This window comes from Anoplophora glabripennis, unplaced genomic scaffold, assembly GCF_000390285.2.
Source record: "Anoplophora glabripennis isolate ALB-LARVAE unplaced genomic scaffold, Agla_2.0 scaffold325, whole genome shotgun sequence".
NCBI lineage: Eukaryota > Metazoa > Arthropoda > Insecta > Coleoptera > Cerambycidae > Anoplophora > Anoplophora glabripennis.
This window is the reverse complement of record NW_019416633.1, coordinates 205755-222852: the sequence shown is the minus strand read 5'-3', so window position 1 is coordinate 222852 and position 17098 is coordinate 205755. Positions and strand designations below refer to the sequence as shown.

The following is a 17098-nucleotide window of genomic DNA, read 5'->3' as shown; positions in this document are numbered from 1 at the left end:
AAATAAACAGTAATAACTATATTAGTAGTAGAAATAACCTATATCTATGGTCAAGTCGTGTGCCACTCTAAGCTCATGATACACAATGCTACTGACTGCCACAAAAACACGTGCCATACACTCGACCAAGGAAAGCGTCAAACTCACTCACACACGTACAAATGATTCAACAAAAACATCCTGAAGTAATGACAGGGATTCTGAAAACACCTTCTAAGGATAAAATAGATTTTCTCTAGAATGTAACTTCCAATAATTCTAATACCGTTTACTTATCACGAGGTAAAGTAATAAAATCTACGAAACCATTATTATAATTTGGATTTAGAGACAAAACAATTGACGTGTTTCTTTCGTTGGTCATAAAGCTTATGGGCTTTAAAACTCGAGACTCTATTCACAAAACTAATAACTTATTTTTAATACATCAGCCAATAGCTGTCGGTGTTTTTGAATTCAACCGCTTCATGCAAAATAAAAGGAACACGGTAATAACAAAAGATCACTGACCACCTTGATAATAGTTTAGATTTAATTAATACACTTTAAGTTTATTGTTCTTGGCGCATTCGCCATTTAATAGAGACAACGAGGTTGTTCCACTGTTTGCATTATAATAGGATATCCGACGTTGTATGCCATGATTAGGAATCGTGTAAATACATTACCGGCTTTGATTAAGTGGCATCCAATTAATGTAATAAATTATGTTATTAAAGTCATCATTTTTCTTTCAATTTACAATTTTTTACTTATCTTTAGATTTACGACGTAAATTTCCCAACTACAATAATCTTCATAATTCCTATTAATTCAGGATTTCAAATCTATGAGTTTTGCAAACAGTTCCTGGTAATGGATTAAATATTTTTAATATCGATTATTTGTCATCCGTTATTTGCGTGCCGGGAACACACTAATGAAAACATTTATCATTTGATTGCCATGCCATTTGTGTTTTGACGGATAACCCTAATTTTAAACAGAAATGTAAAATTTGTCGAGTCTGTGACGCAATTTTTATAGTTTTGGTACAAAATCATCCAATTTGAATATAGTTACATTACCACATCTTAAATAATTGAGTCGTAAATTATAAATGCGTATTTTCCTTAAAAAAAAATCCATTCGAATAAATGTTCTTTGGTACTAGACATAATGTTCCTTTTATTCAGTTAGTATTTTCCATAGATTTAAGGATTTCTTTACATTACAAATAGAAATATTTTCATTATTTACCCCAAGAAATTTTGATTGAAAAATTGAACATGCATCAAGTTGCATCAAAATTTGTTCCTCGTTTGATCACTGAACAACAGAAAGAAAATCATGTGGACGTTTGTCGGCAACTCCTTGAGCAATCCAATAACGATGAAACATTCATTCAAAGGATCACAACGGGAGACGAAAGCTGGATTTACGGTTACGGCATTGAGACAAAAGTTCGAACATCGCAATGGCTTGGCAAAGGATCGTTACTCTCTAAGAAAGCACGTCAGTCTCGAACCAATGTCAAAGTGATGCTCACTGTTTTTTCGACATTAATGGAATTGTGAATTCTTGCCTCAATGTGGAACAGTGAACCGTGTGTACTATTCAAGGCGTTTTACAATGGTACACTGAAAGAAATGGGCTTATTAAACTGTTTATCTAGAATAATGTGTATAGCGCATATTAAAACTTTTATAACCAATATACAAGTTTTATTAAAAAAAAGCAATCATCTACATACTCATTATTCAATAAGTTTAACTGGAAGGTGCTTGATACACTTTATGCATCTATGAAATAAAGGTTATAATGAATTACTTATACATTATTAGGTGTTATACATTTTATATTCCACGTATAGTAGGGAAGATTTGTTGTATAAAGACCAGTATCCGAATTTGTATATAACAATTGTATTAACAGAATTATTCGTTCTTATACTGAATATGTTTCCGTAGAGCGAAGTGCGCCGACTCAATAAGAAACCTGGCTATTCCAGCCGCTGATTTAGGGTTCGCCGCACGAGCTCATCCCTTCAAGATTTCAGTAGCATGCTATGCATGAAGTAGAACGGTACTCAACTATCTTATACAGTCCACTTTTATTGTCCATACATGTTCAATCATTGTCAAAATAAACACACAAAACCACAACGTCTTTATTATCTTTACTCAAGAAGAGTAGAGAAAATACAACAATCGTAAAATTTCCGATAGTCCGCTGTGCATCGACTTACACACGTCTAGTTTGATGAAAATGGACAGTATATGCACATGTTTTGTGGGATGATCATATCGCGTTGTGTGAAATGGAAAATTATTATGTAAGTATCTGTTTTATGGCTTGTAATTGTTTTGGTTTTTCAAATGTAAATCTTGTCTAAATCTTAAAAATTATTATTTTGTAGGTCCTATTAGAAATCGCTGATGTTAAGTTTTACATAAGATGGAGGAACAGAAGGTTAACGGTGACAAAGAAGACCATGGGTATAAAGTCAATCAACCAGAGGAAATAAAATTAGATGGAAAGAAGCTCAACCTTTCTGGGGATGCTTCATTCTTAAGGTGGAAGAGTTATAGTGCAAATTCTCATGTAATACAAGAAAATACGGGTGCATCGTTGCTAAGAAAATAAACTGGACAGTTTTGGGAGCGATTTGTCATAATTTTTAATGCTTAAAAGTATGTTTTATGTATGTTTACATTAGAACCTTAGCTTGTAATTACAGTTATCCAATAAAATTTCTGAAAACTTAATGACATAATTATGTTTTTAACTCATACAGAGTATACAACAGTTTAATACATTTATTATTATAAAACTTATAACCAGTACTAGATGTTCTAATAACGATATGGAACACTTTAATAACAGTTATTGCTATTATTTCGTAAAGGGTATAAAAAACGTTGTATACTAGTTATACAATAATTTAATAAAGAATAAAGTTTATAGTCACTATACAACTGTGCTAGCAATACGCGTTTTATATCCAATATTCACCTGTTTAACTGTCACATATAGTATACAATGGTCTTATAATGGCATATAGAATTCTAATAAAGAATAAAACGTATTTCTTTCAGTGTACGTGAAAAAATCCGCGAAAAGAGATCAGAGTTGTAGCAAGACAACTCATAGTTCTTGTACCATGACAATGCATCCGCACATTCAGCTTTGTTAATTCGTCAGTTTTGTGTCAAAATTCATATTACTGTCCACCTTCACCAGATCTGGCTCCTTGAGGTTTTTTCTTATTTCCGAAATTAAAATCAGTGCTGAAGGAATGCCGTTTTCAGACTACTGATCATATCAAAGCAAATTCGTTACAGACTTTTAAAAGCCATTTCAAATTAAACTACCCAGGACGGCTTCGCTAATGGAAACATAGCTGGGAAAAGTGTAGGGGAGAGGAATACTTTGAAAGAAACAAGGACCAATAGTGTATAAAATTAATAATAAAGTTTAAAAAATAAAATCTATTATTTTTCGGAAACTGTTCGATATATCGATTTAAATACTTTTTTCCCCAATTATCTAGAGACCAATATGTTTCAAAATTTTTAAAGTAGTATAAAAATAAAAAAGTTGAGAATGAAATGGTGAAATGAAATTTAACATATAATTATCTCTAAAAACTATACGCTATAGCGTATTGACCGGATTTTTAAACACTAAACTTTTCACTCCCAAACTTTAGAAAAATCCAGCGGCCAGAAAGTCGGTTGTTCATAACCAACACATCTATCTTCCAGCCAAAAATTAGTACCGCAACCTTAAAGCTAACTTCTGATACCCTCTGACATATGCAAACAATCACGGAACAAGTTTATTGGAACGGGATTTGTACCCTCAGCTCTCACATTTAAAGGTACATCTTCCAGCGAGACCATGTTACAAATCATTAATCGATCGTAACAATTTAACCTGAATTCTTCTCAGACTGTGTTATCGCAATTATTACTCCTGTTATTAGTAAATAAGGCTTAATGCATCACCAATATTAATTTTAAAATCATTCCATTGATGACATGATTCATGGCTTGATGGTACTGATTTTATCTGCTTTTCATAAACTAAATCCAAAACTAGTTCCCTACGTTGAACATTTGGTCGTAAATATGAGTTTTATGAAAAAGAGAGAAATTGATTACAGAAATGCCCGGAATATAATAGACGGTATTTTGACTATACTCACTGTAAATTGTAACAATTTTGGCAGCGCTTGTAATTCAAAATAGCTATATGGCTTCACAACACGCACAAAACTGATATTGGTTCACTGATTCACTGATTTTGTTTTTTATACTCAGTAACGGACTGGACTTATTTTAAACTTTGGAGGGATATTTCTTCCTCATTTAAATCTGCCTGCATGAAACGCCCTTATTGTAACAACTTGATGACTACGATCGGCTTATTTTGTATAAATGCTGTGTTAATTTCGCTTTGTTTCGTAAAACACCTGATCCGGATGAAATGCTTTCTTCATTATTTATTTTTAAGTATCCTGATTTTGACAAATAGCTTTAATTAATTTCTCAATAACGTTCTGTTTTGTGTTGCGATTATTGTTTCCAAAGGAATAAAAATAAAATATTGCTGTCAATACGTAAAGTGTTTCCATAATTATCTTGAGGACCGTCCTTTGTCCTCAAAGCATTCATTTTGAAGAGCGCATACTGAAAATATTATTTAATTATTTCAGGGTAATAAGTATTTGTTTTGTATACACCGTATCCAAAATACGCCTAACGTGGGAATATCGAGGGAGATGATATATACAGGATGGCTTAAATTAGAAAAAAACGTGGCTTAAAAAGAGCCATTGACATGGTTATGTTAGTTTTTTTAGATTTTTGTGGCCCTGTTAACCTCTGAACTAGAACAAAAAGGAGAACACTTTTCTATGGTTTCTTTGTACATAATATTAGTAGAACCATATAAAACATCCCCGTATAGTACTCATCCAATGCCTGCTCTCGGAACACTCTTATAAATTGACATTATTGCAAAAACAAAGAAAAAACTTTAATAATTTACCATTTCGAACCTGATTGGTGTGTGTTGATAAAATTGTTGTTAATTAGCATATTAACTTCATAAGGTCGATGAGATGCTACATACAAAAAGTTAGAAAATTGTTGATATGTTACCTACTACTAATACAAAAAGCTGACGTAGAATTTCAACACATTATTGACTACACATAGTACAATTAATTTTAAACCTATATGGTGGTAACATAATCACTAGAGAGTACTTATTCCAGGCAAACTAGCACATTGTATTTTTATTGCAGTGGTTTAATGCTGGTTTCATATCCATTAATATTAACCTGATTAATTAAAATTATTATTATTAAAGGGGTATAATAATAATTATACAAAAACAGCATATTAAAATTTTTTAATAATATTAATTTTGTTGTTTGCAAACGAAAATATATTTTTTATTCATATAAGACATGATTAATAAATATATTTATATATAGACCGATCAAAATAACTCATTTACAGGGAAAAAAAAATAAAATTGTTCCTTGGATTTTTATAAGTGGAAATGGTAAAGGGGCTTATGATAAACGAAAAAAAAATAAATGCGTGAGCAGGGGCGGCGTAGGGTTGATTTGGGGGGTTTAAAAGTTATGAAAAATTGTATTATTGGGATTTCTGGCAAAAGTTGGCGTCAAACAAAAATATATCCAATACAAAAGTTGTAGGTCATGCAAAAATCTACAGCTTTTGTAGAGGTCACTTTTTAACATAACCTCAAAATTTCCGAGAAAAATGCGAAAAACAGTTTTTTTTTCTGATTTTTCGTTTTTTATTTCTCATTTCCGCATAAATAATTTAATTTTGACGAAACTTGGTGAAAGTATACCTTTCTCTATCTTAAATAACCTCAAATTTTGTTAGATAAAAAAATCCAGAAGTTTTTGAGATATTTATTTTTTTCGGCCTGAAACACTTTTTTTTCAAAGAAACATTCAACTTAAAAAAATCGTCGTACAGAGTTCTGCCGGTAATCATTTTTTTCGTTTTGAAATAAAAAAATCTGTAATAAGCAGTTCAAAAACATGCTCAAAAATGCAAAAAAAATAAAAAATTACTTGTAACATTAAATTTTTCAGTCATTGTTGATAATTTGTTTAAATTAAAAAACATTAAAAAACATTAAAAAATTGATTACACCATTCAATTCTATGGAAAAAATACAAAAAAACTGTCTCATTGTTTGACCCAAAACTATTTTTATACAGTATTGCTATAAATATAAGTCGAATAGTGAATAAATAAAATAAATAATAACTTTTTCTTCGTAGGATCGATTAGTGTACTAATTTTTTTTAAAGTTTGATGAATTCGTAGATATACAGTGTGCCCAAGATAAGGATGGGATAGCATTAGGATCTAGGAAACGGTAAAATATATGGGGTGGCTCAGATTAGAAAAAAGTTGTGTTTTTTTATACCTAACAACATGCTGTTTAGAAAGTTTTAAAATTCCGGGTAGTTCTGGAGATATCCGGAAAAACCCGAAATTTTGCTAAATTGTTTAATTTTTTCTGGCTTTATTTGAAAACGAATTTTAAAATAAATTACATATTTACAATGCCACTTTTTTCGCTCTATACAATGGCGTCAACATTTTTGCAATCCGACGCTGCTATTTTTATGACAAAATCTAATGTCATTTTTTAATTTAGAATTAGAGGATACTACTATTGTAATCTCTTAAAAAGTTTTTAGCTTGTTTTAGCTATAATTTAAAATTTTTCCTGAGTACGGCTCTGAACGCTTTCAAAATATCTATTGAATGAACACATAACAGTATAAAAGTCAATACCGCACAAAATATCCAACAATTTTTTACTACTGTTAGCAATACTAATTAGAAATAATAAAATATTTCATAAATTCGTATAATTTTTTTATTAGGTACAACTTTTTAAATTATGGATTAAAAAAATTGTTGGATATTTTGTGCTATATTGACTTTTAATCTCTCCTCTCTCTCTCTCTCTCCTCCAATAGATACAGGTATTTTGAAAGCGTTCAGAGTCGTTCTCAGGAAAAATTTTTAATGATAGCTAAAACCTTTTTAAGCGATTACACTAGTAATATCATTTAATACAGAATTAAAAATGACTAAATTTTGTCATAAAAATAGCAGCGATATATTTAAAAAATTAATATGATGATGGCCCGTCGAAGACGATACGTGGTATTGCAAAAATGTTGACGCCATTGGATAGAGCGAAAAAAGTGGCAATGTAAATATGCAATTTATTTAAAATTCGTTTTCAAATAAACCCAGAAAAAAAATTAAACGATTTTGCAAAATTTCGGGTTTTCGGAATTCGAGTCAACTATAGACTTTGCAGTTAATATTTTATATTGCTAAAATCTCAACTCATCCTGAGATAATTTATCATTTGTGCATTTGTAATTTGACTTAGATGTTTATATCAATACTGTACTAGAATAAAGTTTTGGGTTAAACAATGAGACACAGTTTTTTTATTTTTTTCCGTAGAATTGTGTAATCAGTTTTTGAATGTTTTTTAATTTAAACAAATTATCAACTATTACTGAAAAATTCATTGTTGCAAGTCATTTTTTATTTTTTTGCATTTTTGAGCATGTTTTTGAAATGTTATTACAGATTTTTTTATTTCACCAAAAGTATATGTAAAAACGAAAAAAATGATTACCGGCAGAACTCTGTACGATGATTTTTTTAAGTAGAATTTTTCTTTGAAGAAAAAGTGTTTCAGGCCGAAAAATTGAATATCTCAGAAACTTCTTGATTTTTTTATCTAAAAAAATTGAGGTTATTTAAGACAGGGAAAGATATTCTTTCACCAAGTTTCGTCAAAATTAAATTATTTTTGCGGAAATGAGAAATAAAAAACGAAAAATCAGAAAAATAATAAATCCCAGTGATACAATTTTTTATAACATTTCAACACCCCAAATCAACCCTCCGCCGCCCCTGCTCACGCATTTATTTTGTTTAGGTTTATTATAAGCCCTTTTACCATTTCCACTTATAAAAGTCCGGGTAACAATTTTTTTTTCTCCAAGTGTAATTTGGTTGGACTAATAATATTCACCGAAGTTTTAAAACATTATGCTGTTAGAGTTTGATACTATTTTACATACATCCATGGGATGCTAGGAAATTTTGATCTGCCCTTGTTGTTCTTGGGCTAGCCTCTGTGGGGGCAGTACCGCTATTAGAGCCCCAAACCCCGCTCTGATGTTCATTTCGGTTCTTATTGGGTCATGGTGAAGCATTTGTAGAATCACCACTGAAGATGCTGACAACTGAATTTACAATGAACGTCCAAGGGAAATGTTTTATAAACAACCAATATTTGAGTTATCTCGTACGTCAAGTCCATAATCAATAAAATCAAAGCTGGACATAATATGGACGTACAATAGGACATAGTTTTATANTTATGGATAAAAAAAATTGTTGGATATTTTGTGCTATATTGACTTTTATTCTCTCCTCTCTCTCTCTCTCTCTCTCTCTCTCTCTCCTCCAATAGATACAGGTATTTTGAAAGCGTTCAGAGCCGTACTCAGGAAAAAAATTTAATGATAGCTAAAAACCTTTTTAAGCGATTACAATAGTAATATCATTTAATACAGAATTAAAAATGACTAGATTTTGTTATTAAAATAGCAGCGATATATTCAAAAAAATTAATATGATGATGGCCCGTCGAAGACGAAACTTTGTATTGCAAAAATGTTAACGCCATTGGATAGAGCGAAAAAGTGGCAATGTAAATATGTAATTTATTTAAAATTCGTTTTCAAATAAAGCCAGAAAAATTAAACGATTTTGCAAAATTTCGGGTTTTCGGAATTCGCGTCAACTGTAGACTTTGCAGTTAATACTTTATATGGCTGAAATCTCAAATCATCCTCAGATAATTTATCATTTGTGCATTTGTAATTCGACTTAGATGTTTATAGCAATACTGTACAAGAATAAAGTTTTGGGACAAACAATGAGACACAGTTTTTTTATTTTTTTCCGTAGAATTGAAGGTGTAATCAGTTTTTGAATGTTTTTTAATTTAAACAAATTATCAACTATTACTGAAAAATTCATTGTTGCAAGTAATTTTTTATTTTTTTGCATTTTTGAGCATGTTTTTGAAATGTTATTACAGATTTTTTTATTTCACCAAAAAGTATATGTCAAAACGAAAAAAATGATTACCGGCAGAACTCTGTACAATGACTTTTTTAAGTAAAATTTTTCTTTGAAGAAAAAGTGTTTCAGGCCGAAAAAATGAATATCTCAGAAACTTCTTAATTTTTTTATCTAAAAAAATTCAGGTTATTTAAGGTATTCTTTTACCAAGTTTCGTCAAAATTAAATTATTTTTGCGAAAATGAGAAATAAAAAACGAAAAATCAGAAAAAAACCTGTATTTCGCATTTTTCTCGGAAATTTTGGGGTTATGTTAAAAAGTGACCTCTACAAAAGTTGTAGATTTTTGCATGATCTACAACTTTTCACCGTAGTTTTAAAACATTATGCTGTTAGAGTTTGATACTATTTTACATACATCCATGGGATGATTCATAATCTGGAATCAGGAAATCTTGACAGTACAATATCGTAAACATTTAAAGTACGATGGTCTTTTGGATTGTTATACCGAGGCCTGTTGTACCTGTTTGCCGCCCGTTTCAGAATTACCTTTCACTTCTTTAGCCTTAGCTAGGAAATTTTGATCTGCCCTTGTTGTTATTGGGTTAGCCTCTGTGGGGGCAGTACCGCTATTAGAACCCCAAAGCCCGCCCTGATGTTCATTTTGGTTCTTATTGGGTCATGGTGAAGCATTTGCAGAATCACCACTGAAGATGTTGACAACTGAATTTACAATGAACGTCCAATGGAAATGTTTTATAAACAACCAATATTTGAGTTATCTCGTACGTCAAGTCCATAATCAATAAAATCAAAGCTGGACATAATATGGACGTACAATAGGACATAGTTTTATAAACGTTCAGAAAATTCTCTTTTTGTACATCTAATGGATGTCCAGTCAATGTCCATAAATATATAGACATAGTTGAACATATGAACTATAATGACAGTTCAAAGCTGCTGCATTGCGAAGCAGTCCTGGATAGTTTCATAGTCTTTAAAGTCTGTGACGAATTGGCTTTGATATCATAAATAGTTTGAAAACGGCGTTCTTTCAGGACTGATTTTAATTTCGGAAATAAGAAAAAATCGCAAGGAGTCAGGTCGGGTGAAGGAGTAATCTGATTTTTGTAACAAAACTGACCAATTGACAAAGCTGAGAGTGAGGCGCATTGTCATGTTGCAAGAACCATCAGTTGTCTCTTCTTGCGGATCTTTTCACGTAACCATTGCAAAACGCCTTGTACACACGGTTCACTGTTTCACCTCGAATTCCATTGAAGTCGAAAAAAATACTGGCCGTCACTTTGACATTGGGCTAAGACTGACGTGCTTTCTTGAGACATGAAGATTGCCAATCCATCGTGATGACTGTACTTTCGTTTCAATGTCATAGCTGTAAACCCAGCTTTCGTCTCTCGTTATGACCATTTAAATGAATGTTTCATCGTCATTGGATTGTTCAAGGAGTTGCCACACGAATTTCTTGAAGTCGATGCCTTCCTGGTCGAGGATCATCTTTAATTGACTTATGACCACTTTCAAATCGTGAAAACCATTCGTAACATTGCGTACAACGGAGATGATGATCTCCGTAAGATTGTTCCAAGACTTGAAACGTTTCCGTGAAATTTTTCCCAGTTTCACGCAAAATTACCTTTGCATCGTTGTTCCAGAAAAACGTACATTTCGAAAACAATCACTAACACTTAAACACATTGCACTCAAATAAAGATAGCACGAAAACTAAATGAGTATGTGAGTCAAAATTCACTCCCCAGCAGCCGGATATATATTCTAAAATAAAACAAAAATGTAGAATACTAAAATCTCGAAAGCGGAGCCGTTTTCGGAAAATTTTGTAAAGAAAAATTTAAATTTATAATTTTTTTGATTAACACAATTAAAATCCATTTAAATCCATAAAAAATAAGAAATAGCAAAAACGAAGATCCTTCTGACTTTGGCTAACCTTCAAAAACATTACCATTTCGTTAATACACTTCTGCAATCTGTTGTAGAACTCCTGGCAACAGAACATTAGCTTCATTTATTTCCGCTACTGCTTCATGAATCCTGCCAATAACATCATCCTCGCCAACAGGCACAGTAAAATAAACCTTTTCTTTTATGTATCCCCATAACCAAAAGTCTATCGTAGTCAAGTCAGGAGACCGGGGTGGCCATGGTGTTGGTCCATCCCGTCCAATCCATTTATTAGGAAAACGGCAGTTCAAAATATGTCGTACTTGTAATGTGGCATGTGCGAGCGCACCATCATGCTGAAACCACGTAGTTGCACGTTGTTGTAGAGGAATATCTTCTAACAAACCTGGCAAAGTGTTCTCGCAAAAATTACTGTAATTTTCGCCATTCAGTATTCTTGGTAAAAAATATGGACCTATGATCCTTTTCCAGACCAACGTTTTCTCATAATGCCAATAATGAAGGTTATGGTGATTGAAAATTCCTTGTTGGTTGGAATGAGCTTCATCGGTAAATAAAACATTATAGAAAAAATCTGGATTGCGCTGAAATTCTTGTAATGCCCATCTGCAAAAATGTACTCTTAATTGGTCGTCTCCGGGATGCAGCATTTGAATTGGTTCTACATTATACGGATACAAGCTGTACCTTTGAAGACATCTATGGACAGTGGATTGGACATGATGCCTGTTTCTTGGTAATATGCGTGTATGTACTGGTGGTAGGATTATTCTCAACGTCCCGCAGTAACCTTCTTCCTGTTGCCATGTCAATTTTCGAGGCCGACCGGCATACAAAGAATATTTTGGAGCTACGCATCCTGTTTCCACAGAACGCATTTCTACATTTTAGATTGTTTTGTGATCGAGATGATGGCGATTCGGAAATTGTTCCCTGTACAAATGCTCGGCAGCACGGGCGTTATTGTTACAAGTTCCTAAAGCTTTAATCATATCGACGTATTCTCTGTTGGTATAAGCAAACTCTTGCCATTTTGAACAACAAATACTAAAAGTCAAATAAATATTATACGTTACTGTCAAGTAAATCCGTGTTAACAAGATTTTTGTCCGGCCAACTTGATTAGTCAGTCGAAAATTGCGCATTTATTGAACTAAAATTAATAATTTATTCGAAAACGGCTCCGCTTTCGAGATTTTAGTATTCTACATTTTTGTTTTATTTTTTATTTTAGAATACATATCCGGCCGCTGGGGATTGAATTTTGACTCACCCTGTATAATCCAAGAACATGTGGTTTCAAAAGAGCTTAGACGCAACGCAATGCTGCTACTCGCATATCACTAAATATCTCCATTAGCGTAATTAAAAAAATGGGTTATTTTCTGACCACACCTCATATTATATACAGGGTGTATCTAAATAACACCGAAAAAATTCAAGGGGCGATTCTCCGATGAAAATTAATAGGGGTCTTTGGTATAAAATTTTTTGAAAAAACCCTCCCCTGAAAAGTTACACCCCTCCTAAAATTACAAAAAAAAAATTGTTTTTCTTTTTTATCTTCCACGTACATCAAGCTAAAGAAACCAAACTTGGTGAACATTATCTGTCAATAAAACTACACTTTTTGAATTTTTTTCAACCCTGAACTATTTTTGTAAGGGGTTGAAATAATCAACCCCTATGACATTTTTTCTTATAATTTTTTTTTCGATAAAATTTTTTCCTTTTAAAAAATATGTCTAAAAAACCCCATTCATTTACTAACTTTTTGATCTCTTCAAGTTTCTTCGAAAAGTTAAGGATTTATGACAAAAAAAAAAAAATTGTATTGTAATGTATTTTTAAAAAGATGAGCTGTTTAACGCGAGTGTATTTTGCCGAAAGATCTAGTGGCCTGTTCTTTACAATGGAATCCGTAGAAACAAATGTCAATGTCATTTATTGTTACTGTTTCTTACTATTTCACAAGTTTCATGATTTTGTGTAGAAAATATTAGTTAATAAACCGAAAATATGGTTAACTATTCGAATTTAGAAATGGCAGATATGCATTTTACATATGGGTATGCTAACGGTAATGCATTGGAAGCGCAAAGACTTTATGCTGAACAGTACCCAGAGCGTAGATTACCCCACCATACTACGTTCACAAATATTCACCAACGCTTGCGGGAACTTGGAAAATTTGAAAAGAGAAGTCATGACTGTGGCCGTAGCCGAGAAGTTAGAACTGAAGCTGTCGATGAAGCCGTACTTAATTTAATTGAGGAATCCCCAGAAACTAGTACCAGGAAAATAGCTCGTGTCCTAAATGTAAGCCATTCGGTAGTTTTTAGAATTTTAAAAGAACAACAGTTATATCCCTATCATCTCCAACGGGTGCAGTCGTTACTGATTCGAGATTTTTTACCACGTGTGGTTTTTTGTCAATGGCTTATTAATATGATCGGCCAAGCGCCGCAGTTCTTAAGAAATATTTTATTTACTGACGAGGCGAATTTCTCAAGAGACTGTATTAGAAATTTTCGTAACAATCATATTTGGGCTGAGGAAAATCCTCATGACTTTTTTGAAGGAAATCATCAGTATCAATTTTCATTAAATGTGTGGCTCGGAATTATCGACGATCATTTAATTGGTCCCTATTTTCTTCCACGACGATTAGATGGTGACTCATATTGTCATCTTCTCGAAGAATTACCTATTATTCTTGAAGAAGTTCCCATTCAAATTAGGCAACGTTTATGGTTTATGCACGACGGTGCACCAGCCCACTTTAGTATACGTGCAAGACGTCACTTGGATGAGGTGTATGCCAATCGATGGATAGGTCGAGGAGGATATGTAAATTGGCCAGCCCGCTCCCCTGACCTTAATCCTTTGGATTTTTGCATATGGGGATATCTGAAATCTTTGATCTACTCAAGGCCAGTTGAAGATATCAATGATTTGCGAAACCGCATTGTAGCAGGGTGTGAAACGATAAAAAATTCACCAGGAATATTTGAACGCATACGCAATTCTATGAGAACAAGAGTAGATGCTTGTATTGAAGCTGAAGGCAATCATTTTCAACATTTTTTGTAGATTGTATTGTCAATATCCGACAGATTTTTATTTTTTGTTACTGTTATAACATTATTCATCATTTGTTCACTTTTAGTCTAAGTTCCAAACTTCTTAGCCTAGTAGAATCATAGGTCAACTATTTGGTTGAGTGTTTTTTAATAAAATGTTATTTAATATGACAATAAATGACATTGACATTTGTTTCTACGGATTCCATTGTAAAGAACAGGCCACTAGATCTTTCGGCAAAATACACTCGCGTTAAACAGCTCATCTTTTTAAAAATACATTACAATACATTTATTTTTTTTTGTCATAAATCCTTAACTTTTCGAAGAAACTTGAAGAGATCAAAAAGTTAGTAAATGAATGGGGTTTTTTAGACATATTTTTTAAAAGGAAAAAATTTTATCGAAAAAAAAATTATAAGAAAAAATGTCATAGGGGTTGATTATTTCAACCCCTTACAAAAATAGTTCAGGGTTGAAAAAAATTCAAAAAGTGTAGTTTTATTGACAGATAATGTTCACCAAGTTTGGTTTCTTTAGCTAGATGTACGTGGAAGATGAAAAAGAAAAACAATTTTTTTTTGTAATTTTAGGAGGGGCGTAACTTTTCAGGGAAGGGTTTTTTCAAAAAATTTTATACCAAAGACCCCTATTAATTTTCATCGGAGAATCGCCCCTTGAATTTTTTCGGTGTTATTTAGATACACCCTGTATATGTGTTTAATAATACAATTGATTTTTTTTAAAGTGCGGCAACTATCCCACTTTTAACCTTCTAATACATAGTTCTCTTTCATTTCTACAAATAAAAAAAATGTAGGCAGAATAAAGCTACGGAATGAGGATTTTTATAACGGTCATAAAAAACGTGAAATAGAGTTTTGCGGCAAGGATAAATTAAATAGGTAATTAGAAGCAGTTAGCCTGCGGTTAATGAATGTAATGCTATTTCGCAAATCCTTAATTTTCATTAAACGTAAACTGAATTTATTAGGTACGGTTTTGTTGCAGGATCCCCGTTTCAATAGCTCAATCGACCTGAGGACTGGCTATAAAACAAATTTAATTCTGTGTATGCCCATCTGCAATTACGAGGGCGACGTTATCGGGGTGGCCCAGATAATAAATAAAACGAACGATTCCCAGGAGTTTACCGCCCATGATGTCGAGGTTTTCCAAAGGTATCTAACTTTCTGCGGTATTGGGATACAGAACGCACAACTTTTCGAAGTTTCGGTTTTGGAATATAAGAGAAATCAGGTAAGAAAGTTAAATTGTATTACTTTTTATTGTTAATCAATCAGTGAAGTTGGTAAAACAAAACTTGAAATTTATTTGATTTTTAGTTTGGACAAGGAAGATATATTATTGAATTAAATAAAACATATGTGTATACCATGCGGTCAAAAAATAGCGTTTTGTCGAAAACAACTCAAGATAACTAAATTCTTTAAAATGTGTTATATTTTACTCAAATGTAGGATAAAGAAATTATACAGAGTATTACAAAAAAGTAGGTCAAGCTGCGTTAGCCGCATATTCTTCCTTATACCTTTTTCATTTAGGGGCTTCTTTTTTCAAGATACAGGGTGTTAAAATTGTAAATTAAGAAAGATGTTCATTAACAACTTTATTGTTTTTTTTTTAGATTTTTTTTAGAGTAGGAGTTTTGCATGGATTTTTATCCAATGCCGACTTATTTTTTAGGCAACTTTGAATAAACGGAAATAGAAGCACGAACAAGAGGGTTCTAATAACAATAGCCTCCTACTTTTTGCATATGCTTATGACTGAAATGTATTGTGTTTTGGAGCAAGCGTTTCATTGTCGTACTTTCTCGCCCTCGTAAAATTTTTATTTGAGGCTTTACGAGATATTCTTAACTTTCTTGAATATGTGGCATCAACTGATTTGCTGTTAATTTCTCAATTTCTCTTAAGCAACTAAATAATTTTGCAAAAATGTTTTTCTGTCTGTGCAAAATTGCAATTAAATACCTTAAAAACAACGTAGGGCAATGAAGGTTCTATTATGTTAATTCGACGAATCTGTATTTATCGGCTTGATTTTTTTTAACAGTTTCAAGGTTACAATTCAGAAATTTATAATTTTACAATTTAAAGTACTTGTTATAACAATTTAACAATTAGCTTTTTACGATTACAGCTTAATAAATTTGTGAAATGTATCTCTAATATGAAAATGAAAATACGCTCAATTTCGACTCATTTTCATTTCGATTTCTTTCACAAGGGACGTAATTTGAATGTAATTTTAATGATATAATTAAATTTTATCTTCTTTTAAATAGTTTAATAATGTTTTAAACACCGATAATATATAAATAATGAGAGTTTATACAGGGTGTTCGGAAATAGTAGATTTGTCGACTCAAAATAAGACAAAAATTTCATATAAACATGTAGCCCAGTCATTATAGACATGAAACAGCCTGTTTCGGGAAAAAAATACTATTAGAAGTTTCCCCGCGGAATATTGTTCGGAAACCTGTTATAAACAAAATATCAAAAAATCAACTCGAGGCTAGTTGGGAAACTTTGTTTAAACAATGGTCAAATTTATGGAAAAGTGTTTTTTTGACTGCCGTAAAAAACTATTATTCATAGCGAAAAGAAGTTTATACAAAAAAGGTAGGTATTAAATAAGCCTATAAAATGAGACAAGTTTGATTAAATTCCGATAATTTGTTTATGCGCAAAAGCTCAAAAATGGTCGAAAATGGCCGTTTTTTTCAATTGCTAATAATTTATGCAATTTTCATCGTAGACACTTGTAATTCAGGATTTTTTAGGCTTTTTACACCATTAATAAGTGGTAAAAATTTCAGCACGAAAGCTTCATTGGTTTGGCGTTGTTGGAATTTGTTATCTA

The 17098-nt window shown here is 32.1% G+C and overlaps 1 protein-coding gene across 1 annotated transcript in view; it reads left to right on the top strand.

Annotated features, from left to right (window-relative positions):
• Positions 1–17098, top strand: part of LOC108907115 (cGMP-specific 3',5'-cyclic phosphodiesterase) — a 178044-nt gene that overhangs the window by 45538 nt on the left and 115408 nt on the right. The window contains exon 4 of the mRNA XM_018710645.2: positions 15218–15466. Coding sequence (XP_018566161.1) covers positions 15218–15466 — 249 coding nt within the window. The remainder of the gene's footprint in view (positions 1–15217; positions 15467–17098) is intronic.